The sequence below is a fragment of the Oreochromis aureus genome, linkage group 7 (genome assembly GCF_013358895.1).
Source record: "Oreochromis aureus strain Israel breed Guangdong linkage group 7, ZZ_aureus, whole genome shotgun sequence".
NCBI classification, from domain to species: Eukaryota; Metazoa; Chordata; class Actinopteri; order Cichliformes; family Cichlidae; genus Oreochromis; species Oreochromis aureus.
This window is the reverse complement of record NC_052948.1, coordinates 61,799,206-61,823,782: the sequence shown is the minus strand read 5'-3', so window position 1 is coordinate 61,823,782 and position 24,577 is coordinate 61,799,206. Positions and strand designations below refer to the sequence as shown.

Below are 24,577 nucleotides of genomic sequence, written 5' to 3'. Positions count from 1 at the left end.
AAAAATAGTGGAGCTATGTAAACATACTGGCCTTTAAAGGGTTAAAATCACAAAACATATTATTAAATACAAATAATATTTGATATTTATGTTTCAGGTAGTTTGTGACTGAGTCATTACAAGTGGAAACAATATTACTGTATAATATTTTTACAGCAGTTTCTGGGAAGGTGGCATTTTTTATCCTTAGGGTAAAAAGAGCCGGGATTTTTAAGGTTGGTCTAAGAGTTAACAACAGGATCCTAAACTATGCCGACTCTATAAATAACTAAAGTCCTGCCAAAAACAAACAAACAAAAAAACCTTGCTTATAACCAAATTAGCAGCTGTGTGTAGTTAGTAGAAATGCACAGTTCAAAATATAAACAAACAAGTCAGCGCCAAGGTGCGAACAACATTAACAACTTCAAATTTGATAAAGACATCACAAAACATGGCAGTTTTATGGTGTTTTTTTGTTGCCAATCTATACATTGTTATCAAAGTTTCCTCTACACCATCTTGTTTTTCAGTTTCATAATGTCCATCAAAGTGTTCCAGGTTCACAGCCAGTGCGCTCTCACTCATATGTAAAATAATGCCGTTTTGTGAAAGTTGCCAGCATGTCTCAGTGTCTCAGGATGTCTGGGCTGTGACTCACTGGATTGGGGTATTAGTGATACTGGGCTGTCATTTTCAGCTGGTCACCAGTGGTTATTTTACGCCAAACTGCAGTCCTTTCCAAACCATTAGACACATATAAATTACTAAAGCAAGAAGATGTAAAAAAAACCATCTTGTGCACAGTGCTGAGACGCAGGCGGCATGTGACAAAACACAGTGTGATGTACTGGGTTTAGAATTTATAGCAAATGTTTAACATTTACCAGGTTTGTGTGGCTCACTTATGTCAGGGTTAGGGGTGGGAGTGAACTTAGGTTAACATCCATCTTGTTTTAGGGAATTTTTGCCTATTTGCTTGAAAAGCTTACGACAACAGAACTGCAGGACCAAAATGTCTTCATGGTACTGTCTGGAAATGGCTTGTTTAGCATTCTGCTGAAACTCAAGCAAATCTTAACCCTAACCTTAATGGTGAGTTCAAGCACCTCTCATGTATAATATGTTTTGGTTAATTCTGTGTAGAATCATGTTACTCTGAGTAGACACAGGACCTCTGAAGGCTTCCTGAAGAGTTTGGCACTGAGACACTGACAGATGATGCTTTGGGTCATGTGGGTTGTGGGCTCCTCCATGGATCAGACTTGTTCATGCGCACCCTTCAGATTCTGGATCAGATTAGGAGTTTGGAGGCCAGCTGAAAGACTTTAGGCTGTTTCCCTGCAGCCGTTCCTGGGCAGGTTTGCGATGTAGTGGGGATACACTGTCATGCTGTCTGCGGCAGCTGCCATCAGGGAGCACCACTGGGGAGGAGTGTGCTTGGTCTGCAGCTATGTTGGGTGGGTGGTACATGTGGGTTAGGGGTCAAAATGCCATCCATATCATGCCAGAAGTTTATCCCAGCCAGGAATTACATAATAATGACACAACAATAATCAAGTTATTTATTTGTGACTTTAACTTTGTTCCTGATTTGAGTAATACTTCACCTGTCAGTGTTTACGTGCTCACCGAATCAACCAGAATTTTTTACTGCAGGAATTCCATTTCATATTTTACTGAAGAGTTTCTTGTGGAGCACCCACATTGTGTCACAATGCCTAATGCAGTGGTAGTGGAAAGTGCTATGAACTTGACTTCAGCACAAAGTGCTCAATCCCACTCGTGTGTTTTTCTAATATTAGAGCGCTTGCAGTCATAATGTGGTTATGATGCCACATGAGCGCCACTTCAAATAAAGTGTTGCAGGCCTGTTAGTGCTGAGATCATCCCTTCTCCTTATTATGGCCATGATACATGGAGGGTTTTCAGGAGAAGGCAGTTTTAACTTCAGCATCATGATGCATGGAACACAGGACCATAGAAAACCAACTAATAATGATAACTGCAGCCATTATTGCCTGTTTATGGGACACACAGTGTTCTCAGTCTATCATAGCCTGCGGCTAACAGAGGGGGATGATGTTTTGTGGAAATTACGTGGTCTTCAGTCTGTTTCTCACAGTGAAAAGTCCCCGCCAGCTCAGCTCAAACGAACGAAGATAGTACCTTCATTTACTGCTGCCGCATTTTATTAGACTCCGTTTAAATTCATGACTTATTTTACATTCTGAACATTTGAATAATCACATGTTTATTGTGGATACTAGCATGACTCATGACTTTTGTGTGCAGTCTGCACATCCTAGGCAAACTGAAGGTACCCTGACTGATAGGAGAGAAGAAAGATTACTGAATAGACTTGCTGCTATTTTTCTTTTATAAACTCATCAGTGTTATCAAGAGATATAGAAAGAAGGTCAGAGGAAAGACAAGTTTGGAGCATGCTAATTTCACTTTTAAGTGTGCTTGACAGAAAACTTAGTGTTAACTTGGCATTTATAGATTAAGATACTTATCTTCTTTTTACAATTGTAGATGTAATTATTACAATTGCAATCATTACAGCTAAACATTCTTACAACCTGATACAAGGTGACTTTACATTTTTAATGGTTATATTCTGACCTCTAATGGCTGATATTGTAATTACAGATGACTTTTTATGGACAAGGAAGGTAATTTTTTTTTTATGCTTTTCTTTGAATGAACCACTTGTATTATAATAAGGGCTAAGCCTGTTATTTGTCCTTACATAATTTGAAAAGTAAATAAATATTAAGTCTTTAAAAATAACAGAAAAGTGGGACGAAATTCAGCATGTTTAAAAAAATCTAAAACACAAAAAACCAAAAGAGAAGAGAAAAATAGTCGATAACTGATTTTCGTTTGATTTTCACTAGCAATCGATTGCTCTGGTCTTGAGCTCTCTGCGGCGCTCTTATTGGTGCGTCATATTTTCTGGCGCCAAAACAGCAAAGGTAAAACAGACTGTAAACGTAGCGGAGCTGGGTTACGTCAATAACATTTTACTAAAAGTGTTTTCGTAACTGACCGCTTTACCGATTATTCAAACGTAAATGGACACACAGTCGTATTTTCCCGTACCGCCTGGGGTGGGTATGGAGGAGAATTTCCTGTCTTTGGACGATATTTTGCTCTCTCATGAGAGACTTCCTATCCGGACAGAGTGCACTTTCCCCCGGCTTGGCTTTTTGGAGAAGTCGAGTGACACGCAGGACATCCCGGAGGTCGGTAAACACACAACAGTTAAAGTATTGCGAATGTATTTATGTTAAAACAAGTAAACCAAAAGTACCGGAGTCGCCCCTTTATCTTTTTCACAAAGCTATTTACATATCGCTAAACTCCATTCATATTTTTGATACTTTTATTTATAAAGGGAGAATCTGCGAACAAAGCAGTTTCCAGCGTTCACGGATAAACACGACTCGCGTGTAAATTCGGCGTATTTATAAACGCGAACAACTATACCAGTATCAAAATTTGTAACTTTTGTATGTTTAAGCTTCAGCTAGTTAGCATCGCAAGTGTTCTTCAGTCGGCTACCGGAAGGTGGTACTACTCTACTACTACTAAACAAATAAATTACATTTGAAAAGCAATATTTCTAAGTGCATAAATGAGCAGGTAACGTCAAGCCTTGCTGTAGGTATTACAGTAAAGTGAACAGTGCTGTAGTACATGTGAGGTCTTGGATTTCTTAAAAAAAAATCCCTTGTACACCAAAACACACCCCTGTAGCACTATTAGAGCTCCAGGGAGGGGGGGTATTGTTACTCCATCACTGTATTTTGTTTCATCCCAGGGTACAAAGATGGAGCTTCCTCTGTGGCTGACCAAGGGCCTGTACGAGAGGAAGAGGAAAGTAGTCTCTGTGGAGCTTCCTAAGGTGTACAGAGAGGGTTGGAGGACCGTGTTCAGTGCTGATCCCAACGTGGTGGACCTCCATAAGATGGGGCCCTACTACTATGGCCTGGGATCCCAGATGCTGCACTTTGACAGCCCAGAGAATCCTGAGATCGCACAGACTTTGCTGCAGGTAAAAAAACAACAACAAAAAAACGTTAACATGGAGGTAATCAAGGACGGGAGAGAGACCAGAGTAGATCTGCATCACTGAAAGTGCAAAATAATCCTTATTTATCTTGTACTGTCCCGCAGTGCCTGCTCCAAAGCAGGTTAGGTTCGACTTAAGAAATTAACGGGTGTCCATAGACCAATCAGATATCTGGAAAATAGTGTCACCATCTCTCAGGCCTGGGCACGGTATGAGTGTCTAAAGTCTTAAAAATATCATTGAGAAGAATAGATTCTTAGGAACTTAATTCTGCTGTTGTTTTTGTTTTTTTCATTCATTGTTTTGCTTTTTATTTATTCTTTAGGGAAATTTTAAACACTTTTATTGACCTATTGGCCTGGTTTTATTGATCAAAACCAGGCACCTAAGCTGTGTCACTGATCTTATATAAAGTTTGTTAGTGAGCCTACTTACTTCTTTGATTTAGACTTCTGTGTTTGTTCTTCACTCACTTGCCTTATTTTTCAGAACTGCAGCTTAGAGCTGGGCGATAAAACGATAACGATATGTATTGCGAAATAACTTTTTCTCGATAGAAAAATTAAACTATTGCGATAGGCCTCATCTCTCTTGTCCTCTTAAAAAAAAAAGAAGAAAAGAACAGCCAATCCAAATTAAGTAGCGCAGAGCCGAACCAATCACAGCCGCAGCGTCACGTCACGTGACTTGTTACGTACAGCACAAGCACCAAGGCGCATGTGTGTTTTGTTTTGCAGCCGTGCAGCCGGGTAATGAAGGAAATGAGTTTGCCGACTAGAGAAAAATCAACCGAGAGCGTGAGCGAAGGGTTACCGAAGAAAAAAACAGATGATGGTTCCAATGCCGGAGAGCTTGTCGAACGGAAGGGCCACAGAAGTTCCGTAGTGTGAAGGTATTTCGGCTATTTCAAGTCTGACAAAAAAACAGAGTAGCGCGCACTGTAAATTGTGCCGAAAGCAAGTCTGGAAATACAATAAAGCGGTGCATGCTCAATCTCTGACTGAAAGCGCTAATTCGTCATTCGGCTTTTGTCAGACTAAAGTAACTGTTAAAACTGTTTGAAAAGCTAAGCTATACAACAAGGAGAGGTTGAGAATTTCCTTTTAGTTCTCAGTTTATTTGATATTGACAAAAGTTAGTCAATTTTGTCTGTTCTTCTGTAAAACGACCTAAGATTTATTTTTAGAATTAATATTTTGTTTCTAAGTGGAATTGACAATTTAGTAGTCTGTTCTGTTTGTTCTATTTTGAAACTTAAACGCTTTAGCGGCTGCCTTTTGTGTAGTTTGCAATATTTGCCTTTATTTATCTGAAACTGAAGTCTCATGTTCCTTAAGTACATCTACCCTGTTGAACTTATTATGGGAAATAAATATTTTAATTAAAACAAGCTGCTAATTATTTCACATTTTACTTGTGAGCAACGGCACATTTAAATCTTACAAATATAATAATTTGGCTTATATCGTGATATATATCGTTATCGCCTGAAATGAAAAAAACATATCGTGATATGAAAAAATCTTATATCGCCCAGCTCTACTGCAGCTGAAACAATATAGCTAACCTTATCTTAGATACAAGTAAATAACATTTTAATTGAACTAAATACACAGTTTTAATTACAGTCACAGCCGCCTGTGTTTTAATGATAGAGCTGTGATTGTGAGAAGTATAAGCGACACACGTTACGTTTTTTTACTCTTATTCCATGATGGATGCCATTACACCTTGTTTATTTTGTGCAAAGCACTTAAAGTCTACACACATTCCAGGAGGGCATTTTAATATTATACTAGAGCACAGAGCCGTTCCTCTCACACACACATTTAGATGTTGCTGCTTTAGCTGCAGTAACTGTTCTTTTCAGCCTCTGTTATGTCTTTAATCTCTTTGTCTTTTTCACACTGCTGCCAGTAGACTTGTCTGTGCATTCGATTGGTCACACACTCCAAATACTGACTCTTTTTGCGAATGCTAAATCATGGCTTGTTGAGTTGATAAGCACCTTGGGGTGGCTGTTGAGCCTGATCACCGATGTTTGGTTAAGTGACGCCAGCAGCTGTGGCTCAGGTGGTAGTTACTCCATTGGTAGGATGGTGGATCGATCCCTGACTCCTCTAGTCAGAATTGTCCTTCATCAAGATATTGAACCCTCAGTTGGCCCATATGTGTTGACGTGATTAGGGATAGACAAAAGGCCTGTGTGAATGTGTGTATGATTGGGTGAATGAAATTTGCAGTAGAAAGTGCTCTGATTACTCAACTGAGTAGAAAGATATTATAGAAGTACCAGCTTTATCCTCTATATTTTAGTATTTGCCTCAGGTTTTGGTCATGTTTAGTATGAGCAGCCACCATTGTAACAGAAAAAAGGAAACAGGCTAGACCCGCTGTAATAATAGCAGGTATGTGCTGCACAGCCATGAAATAATACATATATAAATCAGACAGAGGTTTTTATACCACATGACATGTGCAGTGATTTATTTCCTTCATCAAGGACGCAGCATGTATGCAGATTCATGGAAACTGTGTGTGTCTGTGTGTGTCTGTGTGTGTCTGTGTGTGTCTGTGTGTGTCTGTGTGTGTCTGTGTGCGTCTGTGTGCGTGTGTGTGTGTCTGTGTGCGTCTGTGTGCGTGTGTGTGTGTGCTATGGGAGGCGAGGCAGACCTACAGAAGTACAAGCCATTAGCTTCTTGTGGTGGCAGATATTAAGTGGACTCTTCATTAAAAGATCAACATTTTAAAATGAGTGCATGAGTCGAATTTTAAGTTGCCACCAGATCTTTGTGTACAGATGGTTTGTACCTGAGCAGCTCCTTTTACTGCCACTCACGATATATTAAAAAAAACTGAAAGAAAACAAATGAAAGAGTCCAGCTCTAGCTCTCTATACTGACGGCCCATTCTGACTGACTCTTACTGCTTGTGTTTTGCAAGTGAGGATAATTTCTGCACCTTCTATGAAGTGGAAGATGGAAAAAAGAAATTGGAGCCTGTGTTTGGTCATCGTGACCGTGATCTCCTTTGAAACATATTGTCACTGAAGCCCATCTTTTCCATTCCTGTACATATAACAGGCTCTATTTTTGTCCGCTAGAGTGGGATTTTCACGGCATATTCTGCCCCACATCTCTGTGCGTTCATCATTTGTTTGAAGCCAGCTCACCTCCTGCAACCACTTTTCCGAGAATACGCGCTTCTTTTGCGGTTCGGACTCCTTCTGACATTTCTTTGGAGGTGGAGGAACACCAAAGTAATTGCTTAAAGGAGCTTGCTTCTTCGACATCTTTAAGAGTTCTAAACAAATGTCTGTCCTCCTCCAGGAAATCTTATGTACGCAAACGTGCGTTGCAACTTCTTATCTGGTGCGCGTCTTTTATTTTGACAGTGAATGCGCACCTGCGGATCACTTATGTGCACCCCTGGTTATTTAGCTCGTCATATTCCAGCCACAGAAATTCTTTTGTCCATGAAACCATAAAGCTGCACTTTCTTTTTCCCTCATAGTCTGATTTGTCATAACTTTTCCGTTTTGTGGTAGGCTTTTCTTTGGCTGTCACTTCTTCACCCTGACCTGTCTTATTTGGCTCAGCATAACTAAAATACCTGCGTACATAACGGTCAGCGATTCTCTGCGCAATCAACCTCTCACATGTTTAAGCTTGCTGTGGGAGATTTCACTTGTCAGGTTTGAATAGTAAGCTAATGAGTGATAAGACGATGTCAGAGGAATTGGTGCGCAATTAATCGTCACTCGCCAATCAGTACTGCCGCTCTCTATACACAGTTCGTGCGATTGCAAAAAACAAGCGCAAATTCAAACGTGATTTCAATATGTCACTTATTGACAGAGGCTCACCGATGCCAATGACATAATTACCCAGCTACATTTCCGAAAGAATGCAAAAGCATTGACATATATTTTTCCTTCCTATGATAGCCCGACGGGCAGGGCTGAGGTAGATTTTGGTAGCCCGACTGGAAAAATCGCTAGCCCCGGGACGTCGGGCTAGCGATTTTGCGAGCCCTGTGGTAACTGGACTGACTCTTATAGAGTGGTTTTCTGTTATGCCTGAGCGCTCAAAGAAAAGCACCCTTTACTAAAAGCCACATTTACACAGTGCTACTGAGCACATGCTGACTGTCACACACTGGTCGATGAAATTGGCCAGTTAGAGTTCAGTATCTTTGCCAAAGGACATTTCAACATGTGGACTCAAGGAGCCAGGAATGGAACCAACCAACCCTCTGTTTGTTAGACAGCTTGCTTTACCTCCTGAACCAATTTTGACACTTTTTCTGTAGCTAACCAAAATGACCGAGGCCATATTTCTTAGCAAGCTGTGCAGATGCTTATAGAGAAAGCTGTGCAGTTTTAACCCATTTCCAATCAGGAAGATATTACAGATTTACTTCAGTTATTAATATTTTAAGCTATTGCATAACAAGAATATAAGACTGCTTGTTTCCTTGGAGGGCCTAAACCTCTTTGAGGGTGCAGGAATTAACGGAAAAGTTTGAAACGGTTGTTTTGGATACTTCTGAATTTTTAAAAAAAGGTATACTTTGGATACAACAGTTTTGTCTTCCCTCTGAGGAACACCTGCGTGATGTTTTTCAGCTATGCATGTGTGGTTTTCTAGATTAATTGCTAATCTGAATGAAGAGGTTAATGTAGGGCTGGGCGATATATCGAGATTTTTAAAAATATCGATATATTTTTATACGAGATATAAGATGTGACAATATCCTTTATATCGATATAGTCTATGTTACGTTATAATTATAGTTGTGGAGCCACAAGTTTGCCTCTCTTTCGTCCACTTTTGTCTCTACGCAACGTTACTCAACCTCGCCTCTCCTTCACTGAACACAACTCCCCCTCCTCCCCCATTGCTTCACCTGCAGGCAGCGACAAGATGGAGACGCCAAATCTCCGTTAACGAGTTACCGCGCATCACCCCGTGCGTGGGGCTGGACGGCGTCAACGTGTTAACGAGCTAACCATGCTAACGAGCTAACCATGCTAACGCCATGAGGGGCTGCACGGCCTAAAATCCTTTCATTTTCTCAAAAGTTGACTGCGCGCCTTATGTATGAATTCTGGTTGTGCCTGATGACCACGAACCGATTTTATGTGATACACAGCGCTCAGCAATACGTCAAAAATGTTTTAGTACGACTTTGGTAAGCTACGGAGCTGCACCACTTGATGGATTGTCGGAGCATTACAGCTACCGAGGAGCCTCGCGGAGTGATACGTACTGTGCTTCAACGTAATATTACCGTATTGTGTGTGTATAAGGACCATAAATGGCACCTGTTCGGAGACATGGTTACGAAGCGGATTTCAAACTCCAGGCTGTCAGTCACGCAGTAGAAGTTGGGAACAGAGCAGCTGTGAAATCTGTGTTATTATGCTCAGCGTCTGTTAGTTTACATTTTGACTGCACAATTGTGAGCTCTTTGTTATGCACAAAAACAATAGTTTTCTTTTATTTATGTAGCATTATTATTTAATAAATGCTCATAATTTATTTTTGAGTAATTTTTTCATGTACATCTATGCTGTATGTTAATAAAAGTGCCTGAGTGACATCTGGGACACAGCTTTGACTAAGAACTCTCTTTTTGTTCTTACTTTATGGATTTAAAAAAAATATCGAGATATATATCTTATATCGTCATCCAGCTAAAAAATATCGAGATATGAATTTTGGGTCATATCGCCCAGCTCAAGGTTAATATACAGCTTTGTTAAAATTGCTCCTAAAACAGATTTTTGTAATTTTTGAACATAAGCAGAGCCCTTTCATTAAATGAGTTATTAAAATGCAGAGGGTGATAAATGGCTTAAAAAGAATGTATTAATCGTGGACATTTGTACAATGTTTGGTGGAGAAAAGGTGCAAAGTGGTGCACCAAAAACTGTCCAGAATGCAGGAAATGTGGTATCTGATTTCCTCCCCACTTCTTAAGGCACCGAACTTTTCTCTGCTTTAAGCCCTGTTTCAGTCTTCTCATCCTCTGAGGTGCTAAGCCCTCCAAATAAAGGATTTCTGCTGGATTAACACCAAGATCAAACGCGTGCTGATGGTATGTTATGCGTTCCTGGACCAGCAGGGGCAGACCGCTGTTCTCTCTGCAGCCAGACATGAAGTTTTTCCTTGTAATGAGGTCACAGTTTTGATGGGTCTGATGTCACCTTCTGTTTCAAGCAGAAATCAGAACGTGAGATTTATTTATTTGTTGCATAAATGAACAGATCTGAGATTAGAAAGTGAGTCTTTGACTTTGTGCATGTGTTACTGCTGACTTTAGTCTTGTTGGAGGAAAGAGGTTTTGTCCTGGTGTAGTTGACTGACACAAGCAGCAGCCCAGATGTTTTATTAAAAATGCTGCGCACACAGGACGCACATTCACTGATAAACCAGTGTTACTCTCTTCATCACAGCTAGGGGGTGCAGTCAGCTCAGGAAGTGTTAGTGCTGCTGTTACCAGGCAGACTCACTTTAACCTGCCTCTGACACACAAACAGAAACACATCTTCAGACTTCTTTGCAGCCTCTCATAACTCACACACTGTTAGAAGCTGTAATATTATTTTTTTTTAACGTGAGCACAATAGCTTAATCTGTCGTGTTGAAAGTTATCCCATTGTTTTGAATAATGCACGACTGGATTCTGACTGAAAAAATAGAAAACTAAAGGTGGCAATCAGTCTGGTGGCATAGTGACTGACAGATTAAATATTTTCAGAGTTTTGCTGACATAAAAAGAACAGTTTTTTTTTTTTTTAATTGTCTAATTGTCTTGTTGACATAGTATTTCTTTCAATGTTCGAGTCACACATGTTAGTATTGATCTATATTATCACATCTTGATCTATAATATATTTGTGTGGCTATCCTTCTGTGCTAGAGATTCACTAACCCACCTTTGTCCAAGTCCTATCTGATATCGATACTATTGCTTCAGATATTTGCTGACATCGAATCCTAAATGATTTCCTTAGGGATTAATAAAGTATGCTGGTTCAGATTCTGAAATGCTAGTAATGAATTAATGACATAATCATCCCTGTGACAAAAACACGTGCAAACTCCACACAAAGGCCTCGGCTGAGGTCGATGCTGACCGCTGTGCCACCTGCCTCCCAACCTGTAACTCAGCCTTTGGAGTAAACTAACTGTTTACTTCCTCTCAACTACCGCAAGAGGAAGATTTAGTAAACTAAATGTTTACCCCAAAGGCCAGGTTCAATTAAAATGTTAATTAAAATGTCCTGGGAACAAACCTTAATGCTCATGTTGATGTACTTGGATGACCCACAATTTCATTTAGTTCTTCCTGTGAAGATTTTTTTTTTAATCTGAAATAGAAAAAGCAAATTAACTGTTATTGAAAATAATAGTTTCTTTTTTTTTTAATGTTAAAAGTCAATGTAGCAGCAAGAGGGAGAGCTATGTTTAGACACACTCTGATGTTACCTTCAATATTTTTGAGATCAAGTTTTTTTTTCCTTTTTTCTTTTTTTTTTTTTTTTTTTTTTTGAAGCTTTGAAGTTTTGCCTGAAAGTTGAAAACATGAAATTCTACATGTCTGAAGTTTAGCATTAAAATGATTATCAAAGGTGAGCTGTGTTGCACAAACTGGGTCACTCTGATTGAAAACTGCAAGCATGCCTCAAATGTAAAATACATTCACTGCTTGGCGAGTTTCTAAACTTTTCCTGCTGTCCTCCATCCAGACATTTATCGCTCGCTTCAGGCGGACCATGGACTCCTCCCAGAACGCCTACAACGAGGACACGTCAGCGCTCGTGGAGCGTCTGGACTGTCTGGAGAAGGCTCTGTTCAGGTCCGGCCAGAGCGGCCTAAATGGCTTCCAGAGCTGGGAGAAGGGGCAGGCCTCGCAGCTCACCGCCTCCAGCCTGGTTCTCAACTACCGCAAGAGGAAGATCACCGATGTTCAGCCCTAGCCCTGCTCACCCGCAAGAGACTCTTTTTAGCGCCATCTTTGTCCACGGACCACTTCTTCCCCTCAGCCTGAGCCATACAGGGAGTTTTGAGACGTGGACCCTGTAAGGAATATAAAGACATTTCTATTTATTTGTCACATTGTGTGGATTAAGAAGCTTCTTTGTGACATTTACACAAGTAAAGACTGTTTTTACCAGTAAAGATTCAAAACATTTGCTACTTTCTATCATTACGTGGCGAGTTATAATATCTTCTACTTTGGTTTGAATTTTTAAAAATCTAAAATCAAAGCAACGTTATGAAGATATTCATCCTAATATCTAAAGGCCTGTTAATAAACTTGTGATATTGGTACACTCTGTCAGAATGAAGTACTTTATTGTACCGTTAGGGGTAGAACTCGGATGTGACCCTGTAATAACATTTCTTTTAAATTTTTTATGCCCACAGCACTTCAAAGGGTGAGCCAACACTTCAAGTTTCACTCTGAGCGTATTTGAGGAAAATTCAATTCAGTTGCTGTGAGGCGTTTTCTGTTCTAAGCTAAAGACCATACAATAATATAGAGAAAACCTCAACAATCAGATGACCTCATATGAGCAAGGCGACCGTGTGAAGAAAAACTCCCTTTTGACAGGAAGAAACCTCTGGCAGAACCAGGCTCGGAGACGGGAGGCCATCTGCTGCAACCGCTTGTGGGTCAGGGGAGGGAGATGGGACAAAAGAGATGCTGTGAAAGAGAGTCAGAGGTTAATAACTGATGATTAAATGCAGAGAGGTGTGTAAACACAGAGGGAATTAATGTGAGTGAAGAAGAAACGCACAGAAACACAGTGCATCATGGGAAGCTCCCAGCTGCCTAGGCCTGTTGCAGCATAACTAAGGGAATATATCTCACGAGTCACTTCGGACAGCAAATCTGGACCTGTGGTGGCCCCTGCAGTTTTCTTGCAAGATTGTTACTCGTGCCCTGTCTCATACCTTACCTCCCCAGCTTTTCAGACACTTCGACACAGTCTAGTAAGTCTAGTAAGCTGTTATGCTGGCCATGCTTTCTGTCAGAAGGGCTGTTTAGTTTCTTTGCATGGTATCTAACCTCTCCTGACAGATGATGCAGCTGAGGGCTTCCGCAAGATCTAGATGATGTGGTGATTGACTGCACTTGTGGGTAGCCGTGATTTGCTCCATAAAGGAGACTGAACAGTTTTTCCCTCTAATTATCCTCCTTGCTGTCAATCAGTCTTTGATGTCACACTTCCACCATCCGGAAATGAGTCAGTCGAGTCATTTTCTTTTTAGTTAATTATTATTTATTCCTGTTTTTGTACAGGAAATGCATGCATTAAAAGGTATAAGATGAAGTGTCTTTTCATTGAATCCATACTAAGAATCACTAGTTAGCCTAAAATAAATGCAATCAGACCGTCGGAGGAAATCTGTCAGGCTTGGTAGAACAAAAGACCCAGAGCTGGCTGTGAGGACACATACTAATCACTGCACTGCACTGCAGTTAATACAGAAGACAGAAATGCTTTGCATTTCATCTAAATATAAGAACAGTTAAACCTTTAAATATCAGGTGACATTGTACCCGTAGGAACAGAAATCTAAACTGTCTTGAGTCCATTTTCTGCTGCTTATCTGGAGGCTGAACAAGTCAAAACGTCCCTCTCCCGAGCAGTGTTTTCCTGCTCCACCTTAGGGATCATGTGGAGTTAATTGGCTGGATGCACTTGAACATTGATAAAAAGTACCCAGAATGCATCTTGATCAGATGTCTGTACCACCTCAGCGTGAAGGAACAGGGACTGTTTGTCCTCTTCTCACCTCGTCTCACCACAAAGAGCCAAGACTTCCCACAGTGGAAACTCATTTTGATTTTTCTCCGAGCGCAGTCATGCACTGCTATCTGTCAACCATAACGGTCTGGGTCAATGCCGCAATTTCTGCTGACTCTGCACCAATCTACTGTCATGCTGACTCTTACAGGGATTAACAGCATTGATTTAATATCCTGACCTCAAATGAATCACTGCTCCCCATGCAGGCCCGTGTTGTGTTTATTATAAATCATTGGCTTTAAAGAGAATTATTTGTATTTGGGCTACGCATATCTGACATTTCTTGGTTAATGATATGATCTATAAAATGTTAAAAAAAATATAAATCACAAGTTGGGACAAAAGTTTTCAGAGATAAACATTTATGGTGTAGAATCATTCTGGATGCAGCTAATGAATATTATCTTTAACAGAGAATCCTGTGGTCTCTCCAATTTGGAAAAACGCATACAAAGACAACAGTGCCAAAATTCCCAAATACTCAGGAAGAAGCTCAGAAACTTGGCATTCTCATTATCTTTCATTCTGTGCTCAGTTTGGATGTAAAACTGCTTTAAAATGTGATATTACAAAGGTCTTTGGTCTTAAACGTGACGTGAGGCCTGCAGGCACTCGAACAGTGAATACTGCACAGTCTCCACAGTGTGCAGATTGAGGTCACATCTATGCACTGTTGTGCACAGTGAGCTGAATCTGTAATAACCACCTGCCGGGCACCAAATGCTCTTAAAATGTGTCTTTGGTAGAATTACCAGCGAGGGTCGTACACCTTGCAAACCACACAGTCATGACAAGACTTTCAGAAAGAGTCTTTAGCAAAGCTGTGGTAACACTCCAAGGGGCTAAAAGTTGCTGTTGGACCCCTACTGATCCTCACAAACCAAACCAAACAAACCAGCACTCCATGGAGCTGAAAGAAGGGGTAGATTTATGGGCAATCATTTAAAATTATTTTTAATCGCTTATTGATCATTAAAACATTTTCTTTTATACTAGTTAATTTATAGTTAATATATAAAAAGTTAGAAGATCCAGCATATTATACAAACATGAAACAACATATTTAAAACTCCAAAAACAAAACAGTAAAAACAAGAGAATGGCCCACATGGGAGTGGTCAATATGATGTCAGCCATTAGTTAGTCAGGTCCCAAACTGTATAATTTTCCCATTTTTGTATTTAGTAACTGGACAGACCTCGCTTTATTTTGTCTTCTGTACATTAATATTATGTTTGATTTATAAGTTGTTGTTTGTTGTACTGTGTCTTCTTGGCCAGGTCCCCCTTGAAAAAAGAGATTTTAATCTCAGTTGCTTCCTAGTTAAATAAACGTTAAAGTAAATTAAAATGAGACAAAATTAAAGGATTTGTTGGGAGGCGGTCAGAAGAGACCTCCTTCCTGTGGAACAACACTGACCCCAGCTGGTGGGGAGTATCCTCTGTTTAAAGGACTCAGACGCCAGCAGTTACTGAATCGTCTGTGTATCCAAAGCACGATGTAGCGTTGTCATCCCTCTAGTCAAAAATTACTACAAATATTTCCCTGACCCATAATTCATTGTGAAAAATCCAGTTAGAGGCGATGTGAGCACCAGTTGCCACAGAGTCAGGGTGAGCATTATCACTGGAACTGTTACTACATTCATCTGATTGCCATTGTAGCCCGATTACTGTTTTAACAGATAAAAAAAAGTTATTTTATTAAATCTGGGACTTTGCACCTCAGACCATCTGATATTTTATATTAGAAGGTTCACAGGTGGAAGTTATAATATTAACAGTGGGGGTTGTTCAGTACGACAACAACAGTGAGTTTTTATAAACATGTCAGGGGCTGAAACTGGTTCATCTCCAGTAAGCAGAGAGTAGTTATCTTTATTCTTATTCATTGATATCTGTGTCTTAAAAAAGCCTGTGTATTAAAACTAATTATGTCTTTAAAATAATGGCTGCGCCGCCCACCATGATTAAATAAGAGCCACATTATAAAGAGTATTATCTCAAATCAAGTAATTTATTTACCCCTGTTGCAAAAGGTATCAGGCTTTTTTGAAGCAGTTTGAGGTAAACGAAATCTTCATTTTTAATTCCTCTGTTCGAAACTAATTATTCAAAATTTAGTAAAAAGTAGTAAAAATTCACGAGCGACTCAGCTCCCACTTACAGTCTTGTGAAAACCTGGCTAACCAGTCCAAGGTGTTTTTATTTTTACATTTTTGTTTCTTAAACTTGGAAAACTAATAAACTTTTGGTAAACTCCACAAGGTTTACAAGAAACTGCTGATGGGTCATAATCCACGTGATGTTATCACCAGAGGATAAAGGTGAGAAAGTGACCAGCATCACTAAGAGATCAAATTTGATTGGCTGACTGTCCAGGTTGAAAATGTTGATAACTTACCAAGAATCGTGCTCTTCAGGTGTGAAATTTCTGCATTTAGGGAAAAATCTGAATTTTGCCCCAAAAGCCTGGCAGAGTGAGAATAGTTAAAGCTTCAATATTACACAAAATTCCTTCAGTCACTGAACAATGAGAAAGAAGACCCTGAGAGAAACAATGAGAAACTGGACACTGTCGAAGGAGCTTGGAAAGAAAAGCGTCTGGACTTCTTTTAGTTTCTTGAAGACGTTTCGCCTCTCACCTCTTGGACTTTGATGACCTGGATGACTGAGAACCTTCACAGACTAACTGGAGTTTTGGCTTTTGAACCTCGAGCTTCAGAAAATGTCCAGGGGCAAGTGGGTCCAAATTGTCTGGGAGTGCTTTTTGCGAAAGCCTCGTTAGAAGAACTGGCCCACATATTTTAGCATTTTTCCCCTGACTTCCTTTTTCAGCCTGGAGGTGGATGCTTGGTGTTGATGTGCTCTACTTTGCCCTCTTAAAGTTACTGCATTTCACTGCTAATGCAAACTCAACACTTACAGTCATCTCGCCAAATGAAAACAGTTGGCTTAAACTAAAGAAATGACATGATCTGTACTGGAGAGGTGTACTAAAAAGCCAGGCTTTCTTTGAGTTAGCTGCCGTAACAAAACTTAAATCTCAGTCGGAGATAACAGCTATCCTTGGTAGTCCAAGCTTTCCGCTTTAGGTCATTTGACTTCTCTTCTTCACAAACTGAACCTACAAAGACATTCTGAGCAAATTAACACCAAGCGTAAAAACATATTCATGCATTTTCTACATACCCAGCTGAATGTATGCAAATTGACATGACAATGCAACACAGTTGGCACAACTCTAACTTTAGTGCACAACTTCATTAGGTGGCATTAACGACACACAACAGGTTGCAGGTATAAAATGTAATTTAGACAGAATGAGTCAGGAGTACGGTGCCTCGAGATACCAAAACTATTTTTTATATTCTAGGCTTTTAGCCATTTATATATATAAAAAAGTAATTATATATATATATATATGAAAAAACAAATAAAACCGCCCAGTGCATGATTTATATCACAGACTGCGTGATACAGATTGTTTTTACTGGATTACTTTGTGCACACAGGTAAAAGTTCTGCCAACCTCAGCACTTATAATGCTGAGACACCACACACACCGGAGGCTTAAGGTCTGCCAAAGGCAGTTTGTTCTCCAGCACTCTCACTTCCTCAAGTTGTCTTTCAACACAGGGAACATCAAAGAAAAAAAACTGTAATGTTGGTGTGAATATTCAGCAACACCCAGTCGACTACTGTAAAGCGTCATGCATCAATTTATGTGAAAAAAAAAAGATGCATGTGAGCGTGTCCTGGCTGCAGTGCTGCCCTGAAGTGTTCGCCATGGGTCACATAATAGGAGTCAGAAGATAGGTCAGTGCTGATGAAGATATTGACATTGCCTCTGGGCTGTAACTGTTGACCCTGCTGACAGAGAGAGCACTAAACAAAGAGCCTTCACCACATCATTGCTCGATGAACCCGAGTTGATTTGTGTTCAGTGTCTGTTCTATTTTCTCCTGTGACATAACTCGGTTTATGTGGTTGGCCAAACCACTCATTATGACTGCTTTGATGGCATTTTCAGATCTGATGCCCTTAGGCTGCAGAAGGCTGGGACATGAATATAAAATTAGATTCTTAATATGATCTAGTTGTGATGAATGATTCTTTCCCGATGTGGGTCAGTCAGCGATGACAGACACATAATGTGTGACATAAAACCAGAGCATGGAGTCAGATTTAAGCTCTTGTGGATCTGCTGGTGCAGTGGGGGAAATGACTCAGCTTAAAATAACTGCTGAATGATTTTGTGCTGTGACCTCCAGGTTTCTCTTTGCAGGCTGGTTGTGATCGGCTCACCTGTGTCGCTGTGGCTCTGCGCTTTACTGCTCTTTGTAGAACTGCATGTTTTGATATATGAGCAGATGTTACATGAGCCATCATGGCTGCTTTCCAACCTTGTGGAGGGGGTGGAGTTTGGTCAGTGCAAATCAAGAGCATCATAAGCTTGAATTTAAACTGGTAACTGTAACAGTGCCAGGCTGTACCAGTCCAAAATAGTCCATCACTGTAACCTGAGCCACAATAATAACAGCAGCACATCATGTACAGAGCAAATAATGATTAAGACATGATATTTCTTCTCCTTATTCCAGCTGCTCCTATTAGGGGTCACACCCTATCCCAGCATGCTCCTCTGTCACACCAACCCTCTGAATTCCCTTCTTCACCACATCTATGAATCTTCTCTGTGGTCTTCCTATTTTCTTCCTGCCTGGAAGCTCCATCTGCAGCGTGCTTTGTCCAGTTTATCCACTTTCCCTACATCATAGCAGCTCTCACTGCCATCTTGTAAACCTTCCCTTTCACTCTTGCTGCCCTTGCTGACCCCAGGTTTTTAAACTCATCTAACTTCGCTACCTCTGGTCTTTGCAGGTTTACTGTCACACCTGTCTCCCTCTCATTCACAAACACCTACTCTGTGTTCCTCTTCTCCCCAGTGCATACTTCCACCTCTCCAGGCTCTCGTCACAAACATGTTGTGTGCAAACATCATAGTCCACAGAGTGACCCACCTGACCTCAGAGCTTGTTCATGTAAACCTTCCCCCACCTCGAACCGATTATCCCAACAAACTGTCTTTATTTATTAGTTTGTTTGTTGTATTTCAGAACCCCACCCACCCCATTTTTGTTTTTCCTCACTTGAAACGCTGGCATATCTGAGCCTTTACCAAGTGTTTTTCTGGTTTCCTCTCCTGAGAAGTGGTTCATAGACGTTAGCCACCCTCTGAGACCACCACAGGAAAGCCTTCTATTCTCAGGATTTTCCCTGATTGGAGTCTTGTGTTCTGCATTTAGTTAACTCTGTGCCTGATGAAGTTGCTATTCTATCTTACAGCGAAACAAAACTGGATGTATTGATCCTCTGTTGATGTCCTTACTTTTACTCAGCCTGATGGTGCTTTGGGAAAAAGTGACCCAGTTTCCACAGTGCTTTAGAGCGCTATGTACTCCCCCCTTAGCAACCTTCAGTGTAGCCGTGATTTGGCAGTGAGAAAATCCTTTCTCTTTGCTCACTAGGTACGCTGCCCACAGTCATAAAAAAAAAAAGCAGCTTGCTCTGTGGTGATGGATTTGTTATTGGCTCACTTCTGTTAAGCATCTACTTAGTGTTACTAAAACTGCAGTTGTCAGTCCCCTGCTGAAAAAAGTCAATCTGGATGCTTCAAAACAACAAAACTCAGAGCCTAAAATCTTCCCTGCATAACATCACAGAGAATTTTGTTTTAATACATTCAATAATTTCTTGCTTGTTAACCAAATTTCTGCTCCTATTTAAGCACTGAAACTGCACTCAAAGATTTAAAGTGACTGAATAATGACTCATGGATCTAACAGTATTGGTGAGTTACTACTAGATAAACAGGATAATTGGGTCTTATCTTATCTTAATGACCTTGTAGTACCATATAACCCAATTAGAGCACTTCGCTCTCGCTCTGCAGGCCTACTTGTTGTTCCTAGAGTATTTAAAAGTAGAATGGGAGGCAGAGCCTTCAGTTTTCAGGCCCCTCTTCTGTGGAACCAGCTTCCAGTTTGGATTCGGGAGACAGACACTATCTCTACTTTTAAGATTAGGCTTCAAACTTTCCTTTTTGCTAAAGCATATAGTTAGGGCTGGACCAGGTGACCCTGAATCCTCCCTTAGTTATGCTGATATAGGTGTAGGCTGCTGGGGTACTCCCATGATGCACTGAGTATTTCTTCTTCATTCAGTACGTGTTAACAGACCTCTCTGCATTGAATCATACTTGTTATTAATCTCTGTCTCTCTTCCACAGCATGTTTTTTATCCTGTCTTCCTTCTCTCACCCCAACTGGTCGCAGCAGATGGCCCCGCCCCTCCCTGAGCCTGGTTCTGCCGGAGGTTTCTTCCTGTTAAAAAGGAGTTTTTCCTTCCCACTGTCACCAAAGTGCTTGCTCATAGGGGGTCATATGACTGTTGGGTTTTTCTCTGTATGTATTATTGTAGGGTCTACCTTACCATATAAAGCGCCTTGAAGCGACTGTTTTTGTGATTTGGCGCTGTATAAATAAAATTGAATTGAATTGAATCTAAATGCTGATTGAAAAACCCCAGCATGTCCACCATGATCACTAAAATAAATACATTAAAATGTATATATACCATTTATTTGACTTGAATCTTTGAATCTCTCCCTCCCTAAATATGTCCTGTCATCTAAGCACAGAATTCTTTATTTCGATGCATGTGGCTCTTGTGGTTCTCCATATCTATACGTTACTTTCATCGTTCTCCACCTTTCATCACTTCATCACCACTAAACTTTTTCTACAAGCTGCGTTAGTACACAGCGAAGGCAGGGGAGGGGCTGGACGCCTTAAGAGATTTTACTGGGTAATCCAGTGTCAGTAAGGAAAATGAAGAAATGGGTTGCTGTCAGTGCTTTTATGGCCAGTATGCCAGATTACCAGTCCAGCCCTGCCACTCAAGTTTTGTTTAGAGAATCAGACCAGGGCTAACTTCTGGATGGTCCCTCTGGTACTCAGTTTGCCAAACTCTAACCTTATGTTTTAATTTATCTGAATGACTCATTATGATACTGACTGCCACTACCTCCAATGATAATGCCATGTTGTTATCAGGCAGCAAATCAAGAGGTTGGCAGGTTAGCCTAAGAGGGAATAACTATCCCATTCTAAATTTTTTGCCAATGCAAAAACCCTTCTCGAAACAAGTGTGACCACTTGGCAGCCACCTGAAACCTCTCTGGTCAGTTCATTTGAAACATTTAAATTCCCATTAATCTCAGTGATCACCAGCACATAAAAACTGCATGTGCAGTCTGCTATCATAAAAATCACAGTTTCAGTAACTTTTTCAGTCTAAAGTTTATGATGAGAAATGCAAGCAGGCTTACTGTCTGATTTTGTGTGAAATTAGATCCATCACAAGCCTTTCAATACATCTGCCTGTGCATCCTGTTGGGCAGTCTCAGCCAAAGATTTGGCTGAAGCAAAGGACAGACTGAATGGGAGCGTCCAGCAAGCTGACATACAAGACACTAATGCTGCCTCTGGCCTCTGTCTACGTTAAGGGCCTCTGACATTTGGTATTTGTTGGAAAGCTATTTCTATAAAATGCTGAGAGGAGCCCAAGGCTTAATCTCTCTCTCTCTGTCATGGCCTCTCTCACTCTGCTTGTCTCTTATTTTCTACACATGAGTACATAAATTGTTGTGGCATTACTGTTCTATTGTCATTTTATCACTGCCACTTTGATCAGGCTTACAAGTAATATAATCACATAATACATATCACAGGTTGTATTACAATTACCCATCCATCCATCCATCCATCCATCCATCCATCCATCCATCTTCTTTGGCTTATCTAATTCACAGCTTATGAACATAACTCCTGTGATTTTACTCTAGCTGTGATTCTCTGTAGCTCACATGAAAACATTGTAAAGCTGCTGATTCCCACTGGTGTCAGCCACTGATTTCTGGTTCCTGCTGTAAAGAGCTTCCAGAGGGACACGTCTCTGGGATCTGTGATTACTTTGCTCGTTAAAAAGAAAAAGTCAGTTTTATTTTGTCTATTAGCCAGATTAGTTTCTGCCATTGTGAAGAGACAAGATAGTGTATAACCATGGAGACATCAACTTACGTAATAGCTCCAGCCCCCAAGGAACAGTGCTGGACAGTGAGGCCAAGAGTCTACAATTACAGCTGCAGGTGGTCAGTTACCCGCCTCCCATCCATCCATCCATCCATCCATCCATCCATCCATCCATCCATCCATCCATCCATCCATCCATCCATTTTCTCAACTGCTTTTCCAGCAGTTGATTTTGGAAATAAGTTGATTTTTATGATTCTTTATGATTACTTTTTAGTGCTCCTTATTACTGCAGCCATCAGTCACCAGCTTACTGGGATCGATCTGATTTTTATCTTTACCTAAAAGAGTCCTGAGATAACTGTCCTTGCGAATCGCTGCTGCATAAATAAAACCAACTGAACTGAAATGTAAGTAAACCAAAGTGAATGTATGAATATAAAAAAGACCTGTTCCACCCCTGAGTTTGCCTGAGCTGACTTTTTTATTTATGCATTCCAACACAACACTGGAATCAATTCTGGTTCTACATTTACATCTGCTGTTGCCATTTCTTTCTGTAAAGTCTGGTCTTCACCTTTTGCAAAACAGACAATGCAGAGTCAGTCCCTCTACACATAGTCAGACACATACGTATATCAGCAGCTACCAAATAGCTTCCTATTTTTTCCTCTCGGCTGCTGGCCACCTGCTACAGATAATGAAATGAGGCCTACAGTGTGCTGGACTCCCTTCCACTCCCAGCCCGGACAACATGGCATTGTATGAGCTGTTGCTCTTGTGCCAGCTTGGGTTGGGGGGTGGGAGGTGGGCGGTTGAGAAGGATATAATACTCATTTGGAGAGCATTGCTAGGGCGTTGCTTCAGATACAGCTAATCCTCACACCTCATCAGAGGGATGTGGGGGGCTGCTGCAGCATTTCTTTACCCTTGGCTTTTTTGCCTCCTCTCCCTTCACACATAAGCCCTCTCCCACTGTGTTTTTTCATCTCTAAGCCCTTTTCACATTTCCCTTCCTTTCCTGCATCATTTATCCTCTTTTCTGAGGCACAAGGGGTAAAAAGGCAGTAGACTTTTTAGAAAGAAGGAGGTAATAGAGGATTTAGTACTAGACAAGACTGGCTGAAAAGAGCTGAGGACAGAGCACAGCAGGGATCAAAGCATAATGTAGACTCTGCATGTTGTTCTGAGCTCCATTAAACGTCAAAAGTGTAATCATAAAATTCCAAGAATCTGCCATAGTTTTAGTGCTCATAATAAATCTTATAATAAACACGCTTTTCAAGCTGTTTAAGCATGCCCACAGTTACTACACATATGCAACCCACTTTGCAACCCACCTCCACCACAGCTATTCCTTTCATGCTTTTCAACCACTAATTCAACCACTGTTATGTTGTAGTCATTCACAACTGCTCTGTTCTGTGCTGACATTTTTCTCTATCTAATCACATGCACACGGAAAGGTGTCTGTGAGGAGGCAGAACACAACACTATGCCACTAAGCATAAACCTGGCCAACTTCCCACAGCTTCATAAATACATTCAATATGCACAAAAATGTTGGTCCACACCTCTTAATCTTTAAATTCATGTTTTTTCACTCCCATTGCCATGGGTTTATAAACTAGCCTAGCCATGGTGTCTGTCTTTACAAACATTTGTGAAAGAACATGTCAGTGAAGCTCATTGAGTTCATGAGTAGTACTGCGATAGAATGTCACCTCTGCAGCATGTCTGTTTGTGGAATGTCTTCCCTCCGCGATATTCTACATTCAGCTGTAAGTGGTGTTAGGAACCACAGTAACTCAGCCCCAAAGTAGCAGACCATATAAAGTCACAGATGTTGATTGTCAAGTGCTGGAGTGCGTACAGTGGGAAAGTCACCAACACTCTGCCGACTCAAAAACTCCAATAGTTCCAAACCTCCTCTGGCAATAACATCAGCACAGAAACTGTGTGCTGGAAGCTTCATGACATGGGGTCCCACAGTTCAACAGCTCCTGTGGGTGTAATGTGTAGGTGGCCCAGTTCTTTTGTCCATAACAGGGCTGCTATGTTAGAAATCTTTAATAGAAGCAGCTGAGAAGAGGTGCACGAGTAGATGACCCTGAATGGGAGAAAGGCCAAACTGACATCAGGCATGCCAGCACAGATTATAGATAAGCTATAACTTATTACTAATGCAGTGTTTTCAGTTTCATTGTAAATGATCAAAATTGTTGAACTTTATTATTCTTACCTTATAAATGTACCTTTTCCAGTCTGTGTTTGTCTAATAAATATAAGGATAGAAGGATGTAGAACACAGTGTCACTTTTATTTAATTTGGGAAGTTTTCACAATTCTTCTTCTTCTTTGGTGATGTAACTTTTTTCTGAATGATATTCTACACTCACCAGCACATTATCCTGATAATGGACCATGTCATAAAGCTCAGATTCATCTTAGAGTGCTTTCTTGAACGTGACAATGAGTTCACTGTACTCCAATGACCTCCATGGTCACCAGTGGTGAAAACTCTCTGATGTCTGAGACATTACTGATGACCCCAACCCTAACTATAGGAAATCAAAATATGTATTTGTATGCC

At 40.6% G+C, this 24,577-nt stretch overlaps 1 protein-coding gene across 1 annotated transcript; it reads left to right on the top strand.

The window, feature by feature from the left end:
* Positions 1-2,927: 2,927 nt before the first annotated feature.
* gins3 (GINS complex subunit 3) lies at positions 2,928-12,404 on the top strand. The gene is made up of 3 exons (XM_031726874.2): positions 2,928-3,230; positions 3,809-4,042; positions 11,817-12,404. Exons 1-3 carry the CDS (start codon positions 3,060-3,062, stop codon positions 12,045-12,047), a joined length of 636 nt encoding a protein of 211 aa, XP_031582734.1. The 5' UTR covers positions 2,928-3,059; the 3' UTR covers positions 12,048-12,404.
* The last annotated feature ends 12,173 nt before the right edge of the window (positions 12,405-24,577 follow it).